This window comes from Balaenoptera borealis (assembly GCF_965194805.1).
Source record: "Balaenoptera borealis genome assembly, chromosome: 12".
In the NCBI taxonomy this organism is placed as follows: Eukaryota; Metazoa; Chordata; class Mammalia; order Artiodactyla; family Balaenopteridae; genus Balaenoptera; species Balaenoptera borealis.
The window spans coordinates 66,524,917-66,543,414 of record NC_138869.1 but is presented as its reverse complement, the minus strand read 5'-3'; the positions used below and the strand labels follow the sequence as shown (position 1 = coordinate 66,543,414).

The window sequence follows — 18,498 nt, the reverse complement described above, 5'->3', positions numbered from 1 at the left end:
TATCAAACTGGATGAAAGTGGATGAAACTGTTTGAAAGTGGATGGCAGCAAACACAAACTCTACAACTCCAACGTTAAATTGTTCATTTAAACTGGCCACTCGGGCTTCATATTGCTTCTTACACAAGCTGCTCTTACCCTCTCCTCCACCCACTTACACTGTGACTACACGTCAAGGTCTGGGCAATGCAACACCGCCACGCTCCAAGTGCACTTTCCCAGGCCCCTCGCCTCCCTTCCGCCCTCCCACCTCACGTACATGCTTAGAGCTTGTGCCCATAGTAAAAGAACAGAAAACACAATGACAGATACTTGTGGACACTTTTCCTGCTAACTTGTACAGGAGCTGCCAAAGAGCAAAATACCACCCTTCCCCTGACAGACATAAACACACATACATACACATACACACCTAGACATACAGATACACCTAGACACATACACACAAATACACATATACATGTACACACACATGCATATGCACATATGCATGTACACATACACACATGCACACAAAGAGACATACACAGGCAAACACACACAGAGAGACATAAACACACACACATACACATACACACATAGACACATACACACACTCACACCCCAAATAATTCAGCTTAAATTGAAGATATGTTCCTTCTGAAAAGATTTATATTCTCCCTGACACCTGTAGGTACTACTAATTCACACCCATTTGAAAATAATTTGCCCGCTTGAGTCTTTCACATTCTGCAAGCAATGTGAATTTCAACCCTAAACTCACAACAGGGTCAACAAAAAGTTATGACATATAAAGGGGGCCTGTGTATTTCTCCTTCACCCATAGCCGAGGCCATTAGAATAAATATCCTTGCTGCCTTCTCCTGCTGTGAGGTGGTTTTTGCTGGTTCACCCTTTTTGACTGAAGGTGTGGTGGTTTTTTTTGTGGGGTGAGGGGTCTCAGCCTTATACAGGTTCTGGACTGTGCTCCCCATCTTGCTTGGGCCCAAGGTTCTTTCCTGTCCCCACCCCGTACTGCTGTTACAGTATGGATGGGCAAATGCCCCAGAATTGCAATCTTCATCTCTTTGTAAATGGAGACTCTGCAGTTCATCTAATTCAGCGAATGTTATAAAGCTCAGGTTCCCCTCTGAAGACAGTAGCCGTCTTTCAGCTCCTAGGACACGCTGCTCCCTCTCCAAGGCCTTTTGCCCAAGTGGTGTTTCATCTGCTTGAACATTCTTTTCACACATTGATGCCCATACACACACACAAACGCACACACACACACACACACACACACCCCTTATTGAGGTTACTTTCTTCTCATTCTTTATATCTGATTTTAAATCTTACTTCCTCAGACAGCCTTAACCGTCACAATCACAATGGGGTAACAGCAATATTTTGCAGTGGGGCATTTTCAACAGGCAGAAAGTTTACAGAATCAGATCTTTGGGTTCCCAGAATGTGCACTATAGTCCTGGATCCCAAAACCCTAAACTATCACTCATTATATAATAAATATGCTACATGAATAAAGCATGACTCAAGTGTTACCGTATAGAGGATATATCCATAGGAGAAATGAGAGAGACACACAGACACACACAAACACAGACACACACACAGACCTCTCCAGGAACTTGCTGGTGAGGAACACTTAATAAGTTACAGTTGCAGCTGAACACAGAATCCTGAAGTGATGCCTAGTTCTCTATTGTTTTAGAAACTAGAATAGAGAAGGAAAATTGTCAAAATGCCCCAAAGTCCATGGGATATCGTTTTTTTCTTCTAATTCAATACAATGTTCCTTGCCTGCTTCCAGAGGATAAATAAGGATTTGTGCACATATGTTACAGAGTCCAAATAAGCCCTTGTGGGGCTTGATATTCACAGGTTTTTTTTAACTTCTGCCAAACAACTGTGCACTGCAGGATGATGACATTAAGCTTTATGTATTGATTTTCAGCCTCACCAAAAAGCTTTCAGACACTCTTATCTTTAGTTGTCAAAATCTTGGGTTCAAAGAACATCCAGTGAATCTATTGTTAGCCGAGTTTAAGAAATAACATCAATTTAAAAATAAATACCTTAAAATGCAATTTATATCTATCTATTCCTTTCAATAAATACATTAAAAAGAACTGAGGTATCATTAGAATGTAATAAGCAATTCTTAATCCTCCAACTTTCTAGCTCTCTTGATTTTGATCAGAATATACTTGATAAAAACCAGGGGTTCTTTCAAAAGGATGCTTGCCAACATCAGGAAGACATCTTAAACAAAACAGTCTATATTTCAGTGCCATACTTCCTCATCACAGAGCACCAAATTATCCAAAAGAGCACAAGTTACATGATTACAACAGTGCACGCTACTATCTCCGTGCTTTGCGCTCCTCAAAAATGCCATCATTTTTCAATCTATCAAGTTTTCAGGCTGAGAGCAAGTGGGAGTTGAAAAAAGCAGACATAGCTCTGAGAAGATAAGTACTTTTAAAAAGAACAAATTCAGGGATTTTATCAAATCAAATGAACAGTAATAAGAGACATCATTGCCCTGAAAAGCATGGGCAATTTACAAATATTTCCTGAGTGCACGTCATGTGTCAGGCACTGTTTAAACGTCTCTTGATTTTTAATCTAGTTTTTCTTCTGTCATATCACACTGCCTCCCTTCCAGTTTTCTAGCAAGTTACAGCTATTCAGTGTTCTCCTTTGATTCTAAACCTAACCACAGCGTTCAAACAATGGTTCGATTTCTGTATATTTCTACAATAACAATTTCTTACTGGGTCAGCATGTTAGGAAACTAGGAGAAAAGTCTTGGCATGGAGTCGGGAGCCCCAGTCTCTGGTCTCAAATCTAGCACTTTGTAGCTGTGTGATCTTGGGCAGGTCACGTAACCTCCAAATCCTGTTTCCTGATATGTAACAGGTAAATGCTATGTATACTGCAAAGGTTGCTGTGAGGGTTAAATGAAATAACGTACATGGAAGAGGTGAACAAAGGGCTTGGAACACTGTGGATGCCCAATAAGTATCAACACTTGAATCTCAAAAAAAAAAAGTTATATTCATAGCAATTTATAAATATTGTCTCACTAAAGCTCTTAATATGTTTATATGGCAAATAAGTATACACACCTTTACACATACACAAAAATAGCACAAAATACCTGAAGGGCCGTAAGGATATTTGCTAAGGCTTGTCCGTATGTGTCATGACAGTGAACAGCAAGAGCCCTGGGTGGGATTTCTTTCATGACACTTTCCAACATCCTCTTCATGCTTCCTGGAGTTCCCACTCCAATTGTGTCTCCCAGGGAAATCTCGTAACAGCCCATGCCATACAATCTCTTAGATACCTATCAAGAAAAGTGACAAGCTAGTAAAACAATGGAAATGAAGACACTCAAACCCTGTTGTTCCTTAACAAACGTCATCTAGAAGTAAACATCACAACTAAGATAACTTGCATATCCATGGAAAATGTATAATTTAGTTTACTAGTCCTTTTCCTTTCTCATTAAATCCCAAGCATTATATAAAACTTTGAATGACATTCCTGTAATTATCTTTCTCTAATATTCAAGTTTGCCTCAGAATCGTATCTATCTAAGTAGCTACATGTTCAATTATGAAATTATAAGCTACAATTTCATTTATGGGAGGCTTATTTTCTCAGCCTTTTAATCAAACAGAAGCATCACAAATTTACTTTGGAACTAGTATTTCTCAAGGCACTAGATTAGCGGTCAAGAGATGTCAATCAAGTAGTTTTGTAATCGGTACAGACACTTGATATTTTTGGCTTAAATTTTCTAGCTCATAAATGGATGCTCTTGAGTCTGGTAAATTTTGTGCTCCCTTCAAGCCAAATAACTAATGTTACTTTCAAAGAGCAATATGAATTTTCATGAAGGCAGCATGGTATGTTGACAAAGACATGGCTTCTGGAATCAGACAGGCCTGGATTGAAATCTCAGCTGCCACCAATGCTAGTCATGTGATACTGGGCAGAAGATGAACCTTTTGAAGCCTCAGTCCCTATTCTGTAAAATACAAACAATAAAACACCATTATTTAGCCTGTTTTCTAAGCCTTACTACTTACTTTTTCAAACTCACAATAATAATGATGAAGTGAGTGTTGACATGTTTGGTTGTGAAAATGAGAATATATAAAAATCACTTTGTGCAAAGTCAGACACATGGTCACCCCTTAACTCATGCCTTATGCGTGTCTTTGGTGCTTATTTTACATCAGGCGCTGCCCTAGATGCTGGGATATGATGGGGATGCAGATGTTAAGGGTCCAGGCTCAAGGTATTATGGAATCTGGAGTCAAGTGAGGACAGACCCTAATCAATTCCACTCGGGAATGTGTAAACACAGCTAACATAATAATTTTGGAACAAAGAAACAGGATTCTAAGAGCATGTAGAAAGGAAATTGACCTAGATCTGTCAAGCAGGAAGGGCCTCAGTGACAGCCTGAGATAGTCAGCATCAACTTGTCGAAGAGGTTGCAGAGGAAGGGTGTGAGAAGAACATTCAGGTGGAATTTCAGGCAGCTGAAATATCAAATACTAAGGGGATTCCAAGTAGGAAGGAAGGTCATGGGAATTCCCTGGTGGTCCAGTGGTTGAGGCTCCATGCTTCCACTGCAGGGGGCGTGGGTTAAATCCCTGGTCGGGGAACTAGAATCCCGCATGCCATGGGGTGTGGCCAAAAAAAAAAAAAAAAAAAGGAAGGAAGGTCAGATGTAAAGGACAGATGTGACAAGAAAGCAAAAACCAAGGGGGAATGGGGCTCCATAGAGCTGGGGAGGAAGGCCCGGGGCAGAGCATACAAAGAATACACACAGTCTTGCAAACTGACCGGGTTTAGGATTTTGGTTGAGGAATCTATCATAAGAGCAGTAGAAAGCCTTGACCGAATGTGGAGTAGTGGTGACATAATGGGCTTTATGTTTCAGAAAGGCAGTATCAATACAACATCAAAAATAGTTTGAAGGGAACTCAGAAGGGCTCCCTAGTCCAGGTAGGAGACAATTATTGGATGGAAGCTTGGATGAAAAAAGCATAATGCTGATTCTCCTCTTTCTTCTCCTTTATTTAAAAAGGTACATATATTCAACTGTTAAATATCCAGGTCTTTGGAATCATATAGAAAGCATGTAGATGACTAACTGAATTTCTCTCTTCATTTCCATCTGTATGTTTTTGGCCTCACATAGAGTAATTAATCACCTCAAAACTGCCTATTAAATGCTGGAATTTCTTAATGGCCACATAGAGAAGAATGATGCTTCCATCCAAGTGGCTGGAGGAAAATCCTAAGTGTGGGGTCAAGGCAATCCAAGGGCTACAAGAGTGGCAGGAAGGAGGGGATGGTCACTAGCCCCCAATTCTGCTGAGAAGTCAAGACAAGGACTGAATAGGATCTCACACTTCTTGACCCAAGTGCTCAGTAGTGATGTTAACAAAGAGGGATTTCAGTGGAGTGAACGGTCTAGACGTCATTTTGGAGACTGGTGGAGTGTTGGTGGCACAGGGTAGATGGGCACCACTGCTGCAGGCAGCCCTTTGAAGAAGTGTAGATGTGGAAGGATGGAGATAGATCATCGATAACTAGCCAGGGATGCTAATTTAAGGAAGGAAGTTTTCACATGGAAGAGGCTTGAACATGTTCAAGTATCAGTGGGAAGGGCTCTGCAGTTTCATATACAAGGGAGTAAGCGACAGGAAGGGCTAGAGGCTTCAACAGAGGGAACACAGTCTGCAAGAGTCATTTTGGAAAGGAGACAGGGAGTTGTTCCACACAGGGTAGTGTGGAACAGAAGACCAGGTAAGGTCACTGGTCATGAATTCCTAACACTTCCAATCTGCCTGTTCCAGGATTCTCTTCAGCAACACCCTGGACATTATGGAGCAGGAATGCAGAGCCTGAGACTGTGTGTGGTCTGTCCAGAGGTGGCACAAGCCAGAAGGAAGAAAAGCAAGGGGTCGGTGTATAGGCAGAGTTGGATTCAGGTTTGTGCAGTCTGAAGTTATACTATTTTGGAAATGTTCTTTAAGAAAAGAATATATAGGGACTTCCCTGGTGGCGCAGCGGTTAAGAATCAGCCTGCCAATGCAGGGGACACGGGTTCGAGCCCTGGTCTGGGGAGATGCCACATCCCACGGAGCAGCTAAGCCCATGCACCACAACTACTGAGCCTGCATGCTGCAGCTACTGAAGCCTGCGTGCCTAGAGCCCGTGCTCTGCAACAAGAGAAGCCACTGCAATGAGAAGCCCTCAGAAGAAGCACCGCAACGAAAAATAGCCCCCGCTCGCTGCAACTAGAGAAAGCCCATGTGCAGCAACAAAGACCCAACACAGCCAATAAATAAATAAATAAATAAATAAATAAATAAATAAAAGTTTAAAAAAAATAATAAAAGCAGTAAACTGATTTTTAAAAAAAAGAATATATAGTTGTGAATACAAATTAATAACAGAGCCTTAGAAGGGTCCCATGCCAGCGAAGGACTGCAAAATTTCAGCTTCATAAAGATGCAAACTATTATACATAGGATGGATAAACAACAAGGTCCTACTGTATAGCACAGGGAACTATATTCAATATCCTGTGATAAACCATAATGGAAAAGAACATGAAAAAGAATATATATGTATAACTGAGTAACTTTGCTGTATAGCAGAAATTAAATGCAACATTGTAAATCAACTACACTTCAATAAAATTTTTTAAATATTTGTTTCATTATTTTATAGTATTGATATATCTGCCTCTGTGGGCAATTGTCTTGCTTAATTAATAGATGATGGGATATCTCTCACTGGAAACATCTGCAGTTCAAATGAATACACAAAACAGGAATGGTTTTAGCCAAACTGAAAGTTTATCCTGTCTAAAGTTCAATATTCTAACAATCCCATCTTCACTGCTTCAGCACCGCATTCCTAAACTATAAAAATTAACTTTAACAGCAGTGCACAAGAATATGCTATTTCATATGCAAATGAGTTTCTGAGTCTAATATAATTTCAAAGACAAGCATTTTGTATTCATTGGTATCAATTAAGAAAAAGGAACAGGAAGTAGAAAATGAACTTCAATAAGTAGGTCCTTAATGACTATAATCAACTGCTGTAAAATTGCTCTGGAATAATAGCAACTTGAATCTCAGCAGAAAGAGCTATAGAATCTCAAAGGAACAAAAACATGGAAGCAGTATGTACTCTGATACAAATGCCAAAATACGCAGGAGACAGCAAAGGGACACTACCTGAGCAACCAAGGCAAAGTTTGAGTATATGTGCAAAAACTGCCTCAGAATTCTGATAGAAAGTAGAAAGGTTGCTCAATATGTTCTATTCACATAAAAACAAATCAGGTGTTTTTATTCCCTCCAACTTTGAACACCCATATGATAAGAATCAAATGTTAACTCTGGACAGTGATAGGCACTATCTAAGACTTTAGTGTTAAAATAAAACTATTAGCTAAGTGATCAGTCCATGGCTCTAGTTGTGCAAATGCAATAAACATTAGGAAAAAGAGTCCACTTTTTAAAATAATACACATCATTTTACCATGAAGCAGAAAACCAGGCGTATATCTTACTTCTGTTACTTTCTGTGGTGTGATGTTTCCTTCATATGGACAGCCCAGGGCACAGGATACATACCTAAATTTAAAATACAGAGCCATATAAATATGCATCTGGTGGATAACCCATTTCCTAATTTCCATTTTATAAAAATGAAGAAATAGCCAAAGAGTCATCAAGAAAATTTATTTTACTCTATTCCTTCCTTCATAATTATTCTCAGACCAAACAAAAACAATTGGGAACATTTTCAATTTAACTCACATTTTAATTTTTCTAATAATTACAATTTGATATATGTTATTTGACGGCAGATGGGAATAAGACAAGTGTTTATCTCGTGAGGTTGCTTAAACTATAGCAATACGTGAACATTCAAAGCAGAAAATACCAGTGAAATATATTGTTTTATTTCAATAACTACATACATTCAACTGTTAAATATCCAGGTTTTTGGAATCATATAGAAAGCATGTAGATGACAAACTGAATTTCTCTTTTCATTTCCATCTGGATATTTTGGCTTCACGTAGATACAGTCATTAATCACCCTCAAACTCCCAGAACTGATCACAACCTCAAAGTTCACCTTGTTTATCTCTCATGGGTGTACCTAAAAATCATCCTCAACAGAAGAGTGTCTAGTCTATGTTTAAAAGCCTCTAAATAAAGATATTCCATAAGGTTCTTCAACAATTTAATATAAAAAGTCAAGCCTTTCTTGCAAGGATGATGATACATTTTCATCTTAAAGTATGAAACTTTAGAAAAAGCCTCTTTTAGCTATTTTCAGCTCAACACCAATCCCATTTTATTAAAGTTTTCTCAGAGATTTTACAACACTTGTATTAAAATAATGCACCATGTGTCTGATCATCAGGAATGAAGCAATTCATATGAGGGAGAGAGGGGTGGTGGGGAAGAAGGTTGGAAACCCAGTTCTTTGGGCCAGAATATGAAAGGCTTTAGATAGCAAGCCCTTGAATACTGTGCCATGGAGCTGAAACTTTGAGATCCCTGAAAATTATTTTGAGACATTCGTATGACAAGATCAGGTTTGTTTTCCAGAAATGCAACTCTTCATAAATTCTGGAAGTAGGTGCCAAAGGAAAGATGGAGGCAAAAACATGAGCAAAGATGATCCCATGTTTCCTTGATTGAATGTATATGTATGTGTAACTGAATCTCTTGGCTGTACAGCAGAAATTGACACAACATTATAAATCAACTATACCTCAATTTTAAAAAAAAGATCCTGTCAATTGGAAGATACACTAATTTCACAACAGGTTTTGGGGTAAAAACATGAAATATAGATTCAATAATTCAATACATATTCATTGATCCTAAAGATATAACCAAATTTCAAAAGTATTAAAAATGTGAATAAAAATTGGGTTTTGTAATTAAAATAACTAAGCAGTTTCATAAGCCAGGCAAGCAGTTATGAGGACAAAGAAGGAGAAAAAGAGGATAAAATCAAGTAAAATTTGAAAGCCTATGCTGGACAGGAAACCCATCTCTCTGCTCTTTCAGTCACTATAATTTAAGCTTAATATTCAAATAATTTGTATAAATTTACTCAAGATATGCAGAAAAGAAAATGTTCTTATGTGAACATAGCACTGGAGGAGGTGGCAAGGGATGAAAAAGGATTTTCATTTCAGGTACAATGATGATAATGTGTTGAAAACAGAAGTACATTTATTCTGAACCCCAAATATCTAGATGTGATTAAAAAGAAAGTCCAAGCTATTCATTTACATGCAATCCCTCTAAATGCAAAAACAAAAACAAGCAAAAAAACCCCGACAAATGTAAGACAATATAAAACAAACAAACCTCTCTAGCATTCTCTTAACTGAAAAGTAACAACCTGGCTATAGTTGTCCCTTTATGCCATGACCCTAACTCTCTCCATGCGCATTTTCACTCACTAGAGTTTTCCCTCTGAGTCCTTCCCTGGTCTATGGTTGGCCTGGTCTTCATTCTCCATTGCATGTTATCTTCATATGTTCTTCTCCACCCTTCTTTAACCTATTTACACATGGGGCTACTTTCTGCAAAGTGAATGCAATGGTTCTTAACTGTGTTCATTAACCGTACTTGAACACTCGAAAGCAGAGGTTGGCAAGCTAAGTCCCAGAGGCCAAATCCTGCTCATTGCTCTTTTGCAAATAAAAATTTTATTGGAACAAAGCCATGCCCATCTGTTTACCTATATTCCATGGATATTTTGCATTATAGCAGCAGAATAGTAGTTGCATCAAAGACCATCTGACCCACAAAACCTAAAATATCACTATCTGGCTCTTTACACAAAAAGCTTGCCAACCACTTGTAAAAAGTGAGGGATTTTTGTGAGTGTGAAATGGCCTTCCTCATGATGAAAATAGGCTACCATGTCTGCTTTGACTGGTGGCAGAAGTCAGTTTCCAGATCTCTGCTCTTCTCTGACAATCTATTACAATGCTTCTCAATCTCAGCTGTACAGAATCACCTAGGGAGCTTACAAAACAAATCAGACACTGGTGGGTAGGACACACTCCAAACCAATTAAATCAGAAACTCAGGGAATAGACTCTAACCACTAATTATTTTAAAATAATTTTCAAAGTTCCATTAAGGTGCCAAAATTGAAAACCACTCAACTATTAGCAATACTTCCTCACCTGGACTGTTGGATTGACACCCTTATGTAAAAGTGATGTTACATAGCCATGAGAGTATCTAATCTCAGGGATTTCCCCACTGCTACCCCACAACATCTATCTTTCATTGGACCCACAGCATTCACGACATTTATCCATCTTTAATTGGCTGGTGGTTGATTTCTTATAGACCTATTCCAAATAGTTTCTACTCTGCTGAAGCCCTGACCTGCAACCTCTCCATTTCTTTTTTCTTTTCATTCCTTCTTTCTGGTTCAATGTCCATTTTGTTGAACTACAGCCTTTAGTAATTTTTTCAGCAAAGGTAGACTTTTGCAGACTACTTTGTCAACAAATGGTTTTATTTCACTTTTATCAATGTATAATAGTTTGGCTAGGAATGGAACTCTAGGTTGACAGGGTTTTTTTTTGCCATTTTGAACATATTATTTCACTATTTCTCATCTCAGTTTTTGCTGTTGAGAATTTTTCTGTCTAATGATAATTCCTTTATTTTTACAGTAATTTTTTCTCTACTGCTTTAGGATTACCTGTTTATACCTAATATTCTACATTTTATAATGAGTATGTCAGGACTTGTTATACTTCTTCAATATTAACATTAATGCTTTTGTTCTCATCTAGAAAATCATCAAAGTACTAGTTCATCAAAATATCTATTTTCCTTGTTTTCTCCTTCTGGGAATTCTATTAGGCATTCTCTCTTAATTTCACTTTCAAAATTTCTATTACCTTTCTGTGTTTCATTATTGCAGTTTCCTCAAATTCTACTTCCAGACCACTAATCCTCTCTTCAACTGTAACCTGCTGTTCAATGCAATTATTGTTTTTATTTAACACATGTATTTTTCCTTTCCATTTCTTTTCCTTAAATCTTCATCCTTTTTTCCATAAAGACCTGTTCTTTTATTATGTTCTTCCTTTGCCTTTATAAATAGGTTAAGCATTAATTTACAATCTCCTTTTCAAATTATTCTATATCCTTATTTTCAGTGAAAATTCTCCTGCTTTTTCTTTTTCTTCTGCTTATTTTTCTTAGGATAGTTTGTTTCCTCATGTGGCCTGTAATTTTTACCATTAGTGCCTTTTCATGGTGATTTCAGTTTCTGTAGGAGTTCCTGAAGTGACAGTCCTGAGTTATTTTAATGTTCCTATAAAGGATATCTAATTTCCTTTTTCTCTTGCCTTGCAGACTTTACCAGTTCCCAGGCAAATGCCTACCTTCATTTCTCAATTTGGGTTTCCACAATACACATATGTCATAAATCCACAACCCATAACACTGGCACATATTTCAGTGACTTTGCACTGGCAAGGAAGTGCTTCCAGGCTCCAAGAACACTCAGTTCCAAATCCAGTCTTAGCAGAACATCTATCTTTTCCCACATAGATTTTAAAATCCCATTTCCAAGCCACCAGGGATTATATCTGGAATAGATACCCCCGTGTGTTAGTGGCATCAGCCTGCATCCTTACCACACTTTCTTTGATGAAATCTGAGTACTTTCTTTTTTCTGAGCTTGGCTGTATGTTTTACAAGTTGTTATATTTATGCGTCTGTAATGGGAACAGAAAAGGGAGTCTTTGTATCAGCTCAGTCCCCTATAGTCTCTCTCTCTCACTATTACACAGATAATTCCAGGAACAAATTCCCAATATTCTTATGAACACTACAAATCGATTGCTTGACACATTCACATGGCATATGAAGCTCAATAGATCCAAAATGGTGCTCATTCCTGTTTTCCCCACATTTGCCATTAAAAAAAAAAAAATGATAGTCATTTTCAGCCACTAAATCACTTGAAGGTCAGCTTTGAGAACACGTTCATTAAACAGCATTGGCTGGTTCTTCCCTCCAGGCTCTAGAGCATATTAACTCTGCCAGCACCAGCCCACATGGACAGAACAGTACCCAAACCCCTCCCCAGGATGGTCACAGGCATCACCTAAGTGCCCTCCTTGCCTCTAGTCTCACACCACTCCCTCATTTGCACTCCAGTATCTGTTGCCAAAATAATATTCCTAGAGCATATTTTTACACTCTGAAAATCCTTAATGGCTTGCCATTGTCTACTGAATAAACTTGATATTCAAATTCAGCAATTTGTGAAGCCTCATCTGACTTTCTACCTCTCTTGCATTTCACAGCCTCAAAAGCTCTTATTAGAGTAATTATAAAGTTCTCCCTCTTATCCAAACATTTCTGGAGATTTCTCTTCACTATGCCTTTGCTCTTTGTAGATTTTCTACCCTGCCTGAGGAGGCCATCATTTCTGATTATGTTTCCATATTTTTACCCATTTTAATGATTTCATTTTATTCACACCTCCACGAAGGCTTCTACTAATAACTCCAGAGAAATTTAATACAGTCTTAATTTGAACTTTCATAGGATTTATCTGCATGTCTCTTAAAGTACTTGGCTTTTTTGACCATATAATAATTATCTCTATACACATTACTTCCCCAGTCTGCTGGGAACTCTTCGAAGTTAGGCTTCTTTTTCATTTTCATTATTACAAATAGCATCACAAGAGAGGACACTATATAAAACAATATTTCTTGAATGAATTAATGCAAAAATATGTTAGTAAAGATGTCATTTTAACCTTCTGAATAATTTCCTATGAAATTCCTCATCTTTACAATCAACGTATAGCCAGATTCAGGTTCTTAAATTCTGTAGTCAGAGATGACAGCACATATTTGGGAGTTCAGACTTGGAACCATGTTTTAAACATTACGTAGGATGACAGGGTAATACAGGAATCACCAACCATATTGAAGCCAATTGCACTAAAATTACAATAAACTCTGGATAGAAATGTGAGTTGTTTTATTTTTATTTGTGCTTGTTGAGGCTATTTATCAATATTATGCAAAATCATGATAAAAGATAAAACAGAAACATTCAAGTTTTTAACAACTTTACCTATGTGTAAAGTTGCTGAATCATGAAAAATAACCTACAGTTGAATCATGAAAAATAACCTACAGTTAGGCCTTACTCAGGTTTACCTTCCCACAATTAGCCCATGTTCCTCAAATCATCCTGGCAAAAGGGAACCAAAAGACTGAGTAAAAGCCTTGAAAAAATATCACAAACACTTGGAGTGTAAAGAGTCAACCAATGCTATCCTCAGAAGAGAAAAACAATGCCAAGAGTGATGAGATGAGATGACATGTAATGTCAATTAAAGGTAATTAAGACATTTAAATACAGGAACAAGTTTGATGTACCCATGAAGAATATATCAACCTATAAACAATATAAAATAGCATTCCATTATTAACAAGCCAATTATAAATAAAGTTGAGAGCCTATCATGCACTTATCTCTGTGGATGATATAAGAAATAATGACCTTCCCTTGGTCTCAAAAAGCAATTCTGCTAAAATTCTCCTTTTGCTCTAAAATGCAAATTTCACGAGAAATGACAAAACACATTCTTTGCTCAAAAGCTGTACATGAAGGTTATTTAGATGTGACTTCACAAACACAACTTACACATATTAACTGTAGCTGTGTATGTGTTATCTGGCAGACAGCCATGACAGAATAATATGTGAGGCTAAAATAAGTAGAACTCAAACAAACCATATGTACAAAAGAAAATAGTTTTAACAGATGTCTCACTGTTAGAGTTTCATGTGCCATATTTTGGTAGATGATGATTTGAATTGCTCTTCCATGCCAATGCAAAGGCCTCAGTTTAACAGTAGAAATTGGAAAGAAACTTTGACCAATAAGCTGTCCATTAACAGGAAGACAGCGCCATATATGCAAGTGAATTTCACTGGGATAGATTATCCAATGGAACACATTTGCTTTGTCAATGAGAAACACTGCCTGCCAGTCACTGTGTATTTAAAACACTAAGCCCTTAAACAAGGAGGCTCATTATCTTACTCAATATGGCTGCTATTTCAGGATCAGGATCCATAATGACATTTTGCATGAGGCAGGGGAAGGATAGAAAATACATGTTCACACGACCTAGATGGTTTGGCTAACAAACAAGTAGGCTGCAAATTCTTGAAGAAACGTGTTGAGTTACAAATTCTCTCTCGAAGGGAAATCCAGTGAAAGCTGACCATTTTGAGAAAGAACACTGAGCCCTGACTTCACAGCTGTTAGAAATGGTTGCCATTTTAAAGGCTAGAAATTATACAGAGTTAGGCAACCAGCCAAAAATAACTAAGCACAGGAAGAATTTCCTAACATTGAGGGTCTTTCCTCAAATAAATTGGTCACTGATATAAATGATACAATTTTATTCAGAAACATTTAAAAACCGATTGGGTTTTCATTGGTTTTGTATAAGAAGAAAGTAGGTGATGAAGGTGACAGTAGGTGAAGAGCTATATAAAATATGCACCGTAGACTCATTATGGTTCTATGAAAACCTGATTCCTTGTCTTCTCCAAAATATCTATCAATATTAATCACATTGCAATATTAATCACATTGCAAAACATTATCGCATCCTAAAACTGTCTTTGTTTTTCCATACCTAAAAGTTATCTATGGCTGTCTATATTAGTTTAATCGCTAATTTGCTTTTTAGTCTTCCTTCTCATTATTTTGTATGTCTACTTTTTCTGGTAATTTGAGAATAAATTCAGCATTGACAGTTCACAGTGAAATATTTTTGCAATTTGTATTTTTTTTAACAGTGGGTGAATAATTTTGTTTGGCTCCTAAAAATGTTATCAGTCAACTTCTTTCAACTTTCAGTAGGCTCAGACTTTCAGGAAGTTAATCATGGATCAGATCATTCTAGGCCACTTTATAGAAGAGGCTTAAGATGTAATCATGTAAAAGCACATTGCTTTGATATGCACACCTGCTGACTTTGTGAATTTATAACATGTTTATAAGCATCTAATAATGAAATGAATAAGGCACCTTAGAGATAGTTTCCTTTTTAAATTAATATTTTCAGAAGAAGAGTGAGCATGTGATTCTTGTGACGTCATTAAAGAGAAGCTGATACTCACTTCAAACAAAAAGGAATAAAACCTGAATGTCTGAACTGAATTGGGGAATTGGGATTGACATGTATACACTGATGTGTATAAAATTGATGACTAATAAGGACCTGCTGTATACAAAAATAAATTAAATTAAATTAAAAAATTAAACAACAACAAAAAAATCAAAAAAAAAAAAAAAAAAAAAAACCTGAATGCCTTATATGATAGATGAGAACACTACTTCATATCTGAGGGATTTCAATTTTAAACAGATTTTGACAAACCAAGAGATAATTCTTTCAATAAATGCCATTGATAAAAAAGAAAGAAAGTGATTAAATTTATAGCAGGCTTCTATTTTTCTCTGTCTTTTTAATGTTTTAAAAATTAAACAGATAAGAGAAAAATAACCTACATTTTTTAAACATATGTGAAATACACATTAAAGAATGAAGTCCAAAATGTAGACATTTCATTGCTCACTCACATACAATGTATGTGCAGCAGTAGTTAGCTGACTCTGCATTTTATGTCAACCATCTGGCACCATGTCTTTCCCCAATGTGTCCCATATGTTACATAAAGTTTGGAGCATGTATAGAAACGTGTACATAGGCATATGTATCTGTGTGTTTCCGGGAAGGGAGGAAACAAACAATAGCCTTCATAATTTTAATAAAAGCTGCTATTTAGAACATATGAAAGTTTACTGTTTTTACAGAAGCTTAAATGTCTTTAGTGAGCCTTTATAAAATGTGTCGTGCCTCATGGCCTTTAAATCTGACAGCAGCTGGCGATATGCATTTTCTGGGTGATGATCCATGTTGATGCAGCTGTTGCCATAGTAACACTGGCTGAAGCATCTACTTCAGGTTCAACTAGTTGAGCATGGCTCTTTCCCTTAAATGAGTACCAATGGCCTATAACTTTTAATAATGAGTATCTACCATCTAGATTGCCAGTGAAAATAAAATCTAATTTAAACTCTGTAAAAGTTTGGGAGAGAAGATAATTTTCAACTGCACAAATAGTGAACTCATATCCATCCATCCGAAGGCATAGTTCTAAAAATGACTAGTGTTTCAGAAAATCGAGGGCTTGTGCTCCAAAAGAAGGAAGTCTGCGTTGGAAAACATACATCTGTCTACAGTATAGCTACAATAAGTCTCTGATGTACTTTCACTGATTTCATTTGGCTGTGGGTGAGTTCTCGTCCATCTGCACTTCTGTACTCTTCTTATCAAAGCCTGAAAAACTTCTTAGGTTGTAATATGGTTAGAAGTTTCTTTATTGATAGGACAATATTAAATGTTCAGCAATCAGTATTAAAGGGGAGTTAGGGTTTCTATTAGCCTTATTCAGTTATCTATTCTATTTTATAAAAACTAAAATGATAAAATTTGTTATTATATAATTTGTTCACATCCATCTTTCAACATTTAAAAAATAAACACTTCCCATTTGAAGCATAAGCTTACATGTACCTGACTTCTTAGAGCTTTGTGTTTTTTCAGCTTTCCAATGTGAATTACTTTACTCCACATTTAAACATAAATTGAAATAGAAGAACAGATTCTTTATTTTTTCCTTGCTTTTAAAGGGAAGAGAGACAAAGCAACTTATGTATGTTTGAATTTAGAAACTTATAGGACATCTCTGCTTTTTGATAGTGGTTATGTAACTTTTGCCTTAAGAAGAGACATCCTTTATTTTCTGTCTATGGAAATACGTTATCTTGGTTTTTAGACTTTCTTGCACGCCCTCTGCATGTTATGTATGCATATCAGTTACAAAAATATCTTTATATCTTTAAAAAGTCATGTTGGAAATTTACTAAGGAGAAAGGAAAAAGAAGTTTAAAAAAAAGGAAGCAAACCAACAAGATAGCTAACTATGGTGTAATCTAATTCTACTTGCTCTCCAAATGACCTTGGTTGAATTCCAATCCTTTTCTAATCCAGTCATTCCAAAGTGGATCCACTTGTCTTTCTCATTAATGACTGAATCTTTCTTGCCACTATGAACTTTGCTCACTTTAACCATAGGAAATACAACCAGCATCTAAGCCCAGTGACAGCACTCAGCCTTCTGTTACAAACACTATGCATTTTAATTTATGAAGATGATATGGCATCTTTATCATATCTCCATAATTATAAAAATAGAAAATTAGCTAATGTCTGAGAAACTTCTTCCTTAAGTAACAATGAATTTATTATACATTTCACAGACATGGGACTGAGTATAGAGCCTGTTTGCACTAGATGCTCCCCTGCTGGCCTGGAAGCAGGCAAGAACCAAACCAGTTTCCTCTCTCTTCTCCTTCCCCAAATAATTTTGCTTTGGGGGCCACACAGAGAAAACCTGGAAGTCAGCTGTTAAGGGGAGGCTGAATGGGTGGAATGATGGGCCCAGCTCCCCAGTGCAGTTCTCAATTTTACATTTTACATAATCTATTGAATTTCTGTACAATATATTCTTTGAAGAAAAAGCATGGTTCTTAAAAAAATTTTTTAATTTGGAAACCACATTAGATGATTCCTTTCCAAATGCTACTATGAGTTCGTAACAATCTATCCATTTACACTAGGCTGTGATCCAAAAATGGGTGCATTTGGATAATTTGAAATTAATAAAATGAGTAACAATGTCAGTTCCGATGTTGGTCCCTCTGACCTCAAATGCATGACAACATAAGGGCTAGATACGCCCTCATAATTATCAGCTGATATTAATGAGGTAGTTATAGTAATAAGTATATAATCATGGCCCTGATCACATAAGATCAGGGTATAAATAAGATACCCTATGTATATTGTTATATGTCATAAACAATATCTAGATAGTTCATAAAGAGCTTATACAATTGATGTTAATGAACTAAATAGAATTTGTGGAATTTCATAAGTACCCTCGTGTTGGAATATTCATGTGTCTTGCAGACTTAACGACCTCCTCAAACTTCTCCATACTTTCTTCAATAGCACAGTTAATATTCTTCCTGCTAAAGGGTTCAGAGGCAGCACCAAAAACAGAGATCTCAGTGGCTCCTGCAGCAACCTGAAAAATAAAAATCAAAGGCCAAAGCTAGTAATTCCAAAAGCATAAACAAGAGCAGCAGAAGCAATGTTAACTACTCTATAAAGGAATACTTGAATTCTTTAACATTCTCCTTAAAATTTAAAATTAGATTTCTCTCAACTTGCTGCATACACCCTTTTGAAATGTAAAAATATTTTATGATA

At 36.7% G+C, this 18,498-nt stretch overlaps 1 protein-coding gene across 3 annotated transcripts in view; it reads right to left on the bottom strand.

Moving 5' to 3' along the window:
- The window catches only part of HMGCLL1 (3-hydroxy-3-methylglutaryl-CoA lyase like 1), a 143,269-nt gene that overhangs the window by 55,952 nt on the left and 68,819 nt on the right, over nucleotides 1-18,498 (bottom strand). For all 3 annotated transcript variants that reach the window (XM_082347218.1, XM_082347217.1, XM_082347219.1), the window contains 3 exons: nucleotides 18,165-18,313; nucleotides 7,616-7,679; nucleotides 3,161-3,349 (listed from right to left, as the gene is read on the bottom strand). In XM_082347218.1, the coding sequence (XP_082203344.1) occupies nucleotides 3,161-3,349; nucleotides 7,616-7,679; nucleotides 18,165-18,313 (402 nt within the window). The remainder of the gene's footprint in view (nucleotides 1-3,160; nucleotides 3,350-7,615; nucleotides 7,680-18,164; nucleotides 18,314-18,498) is intronic.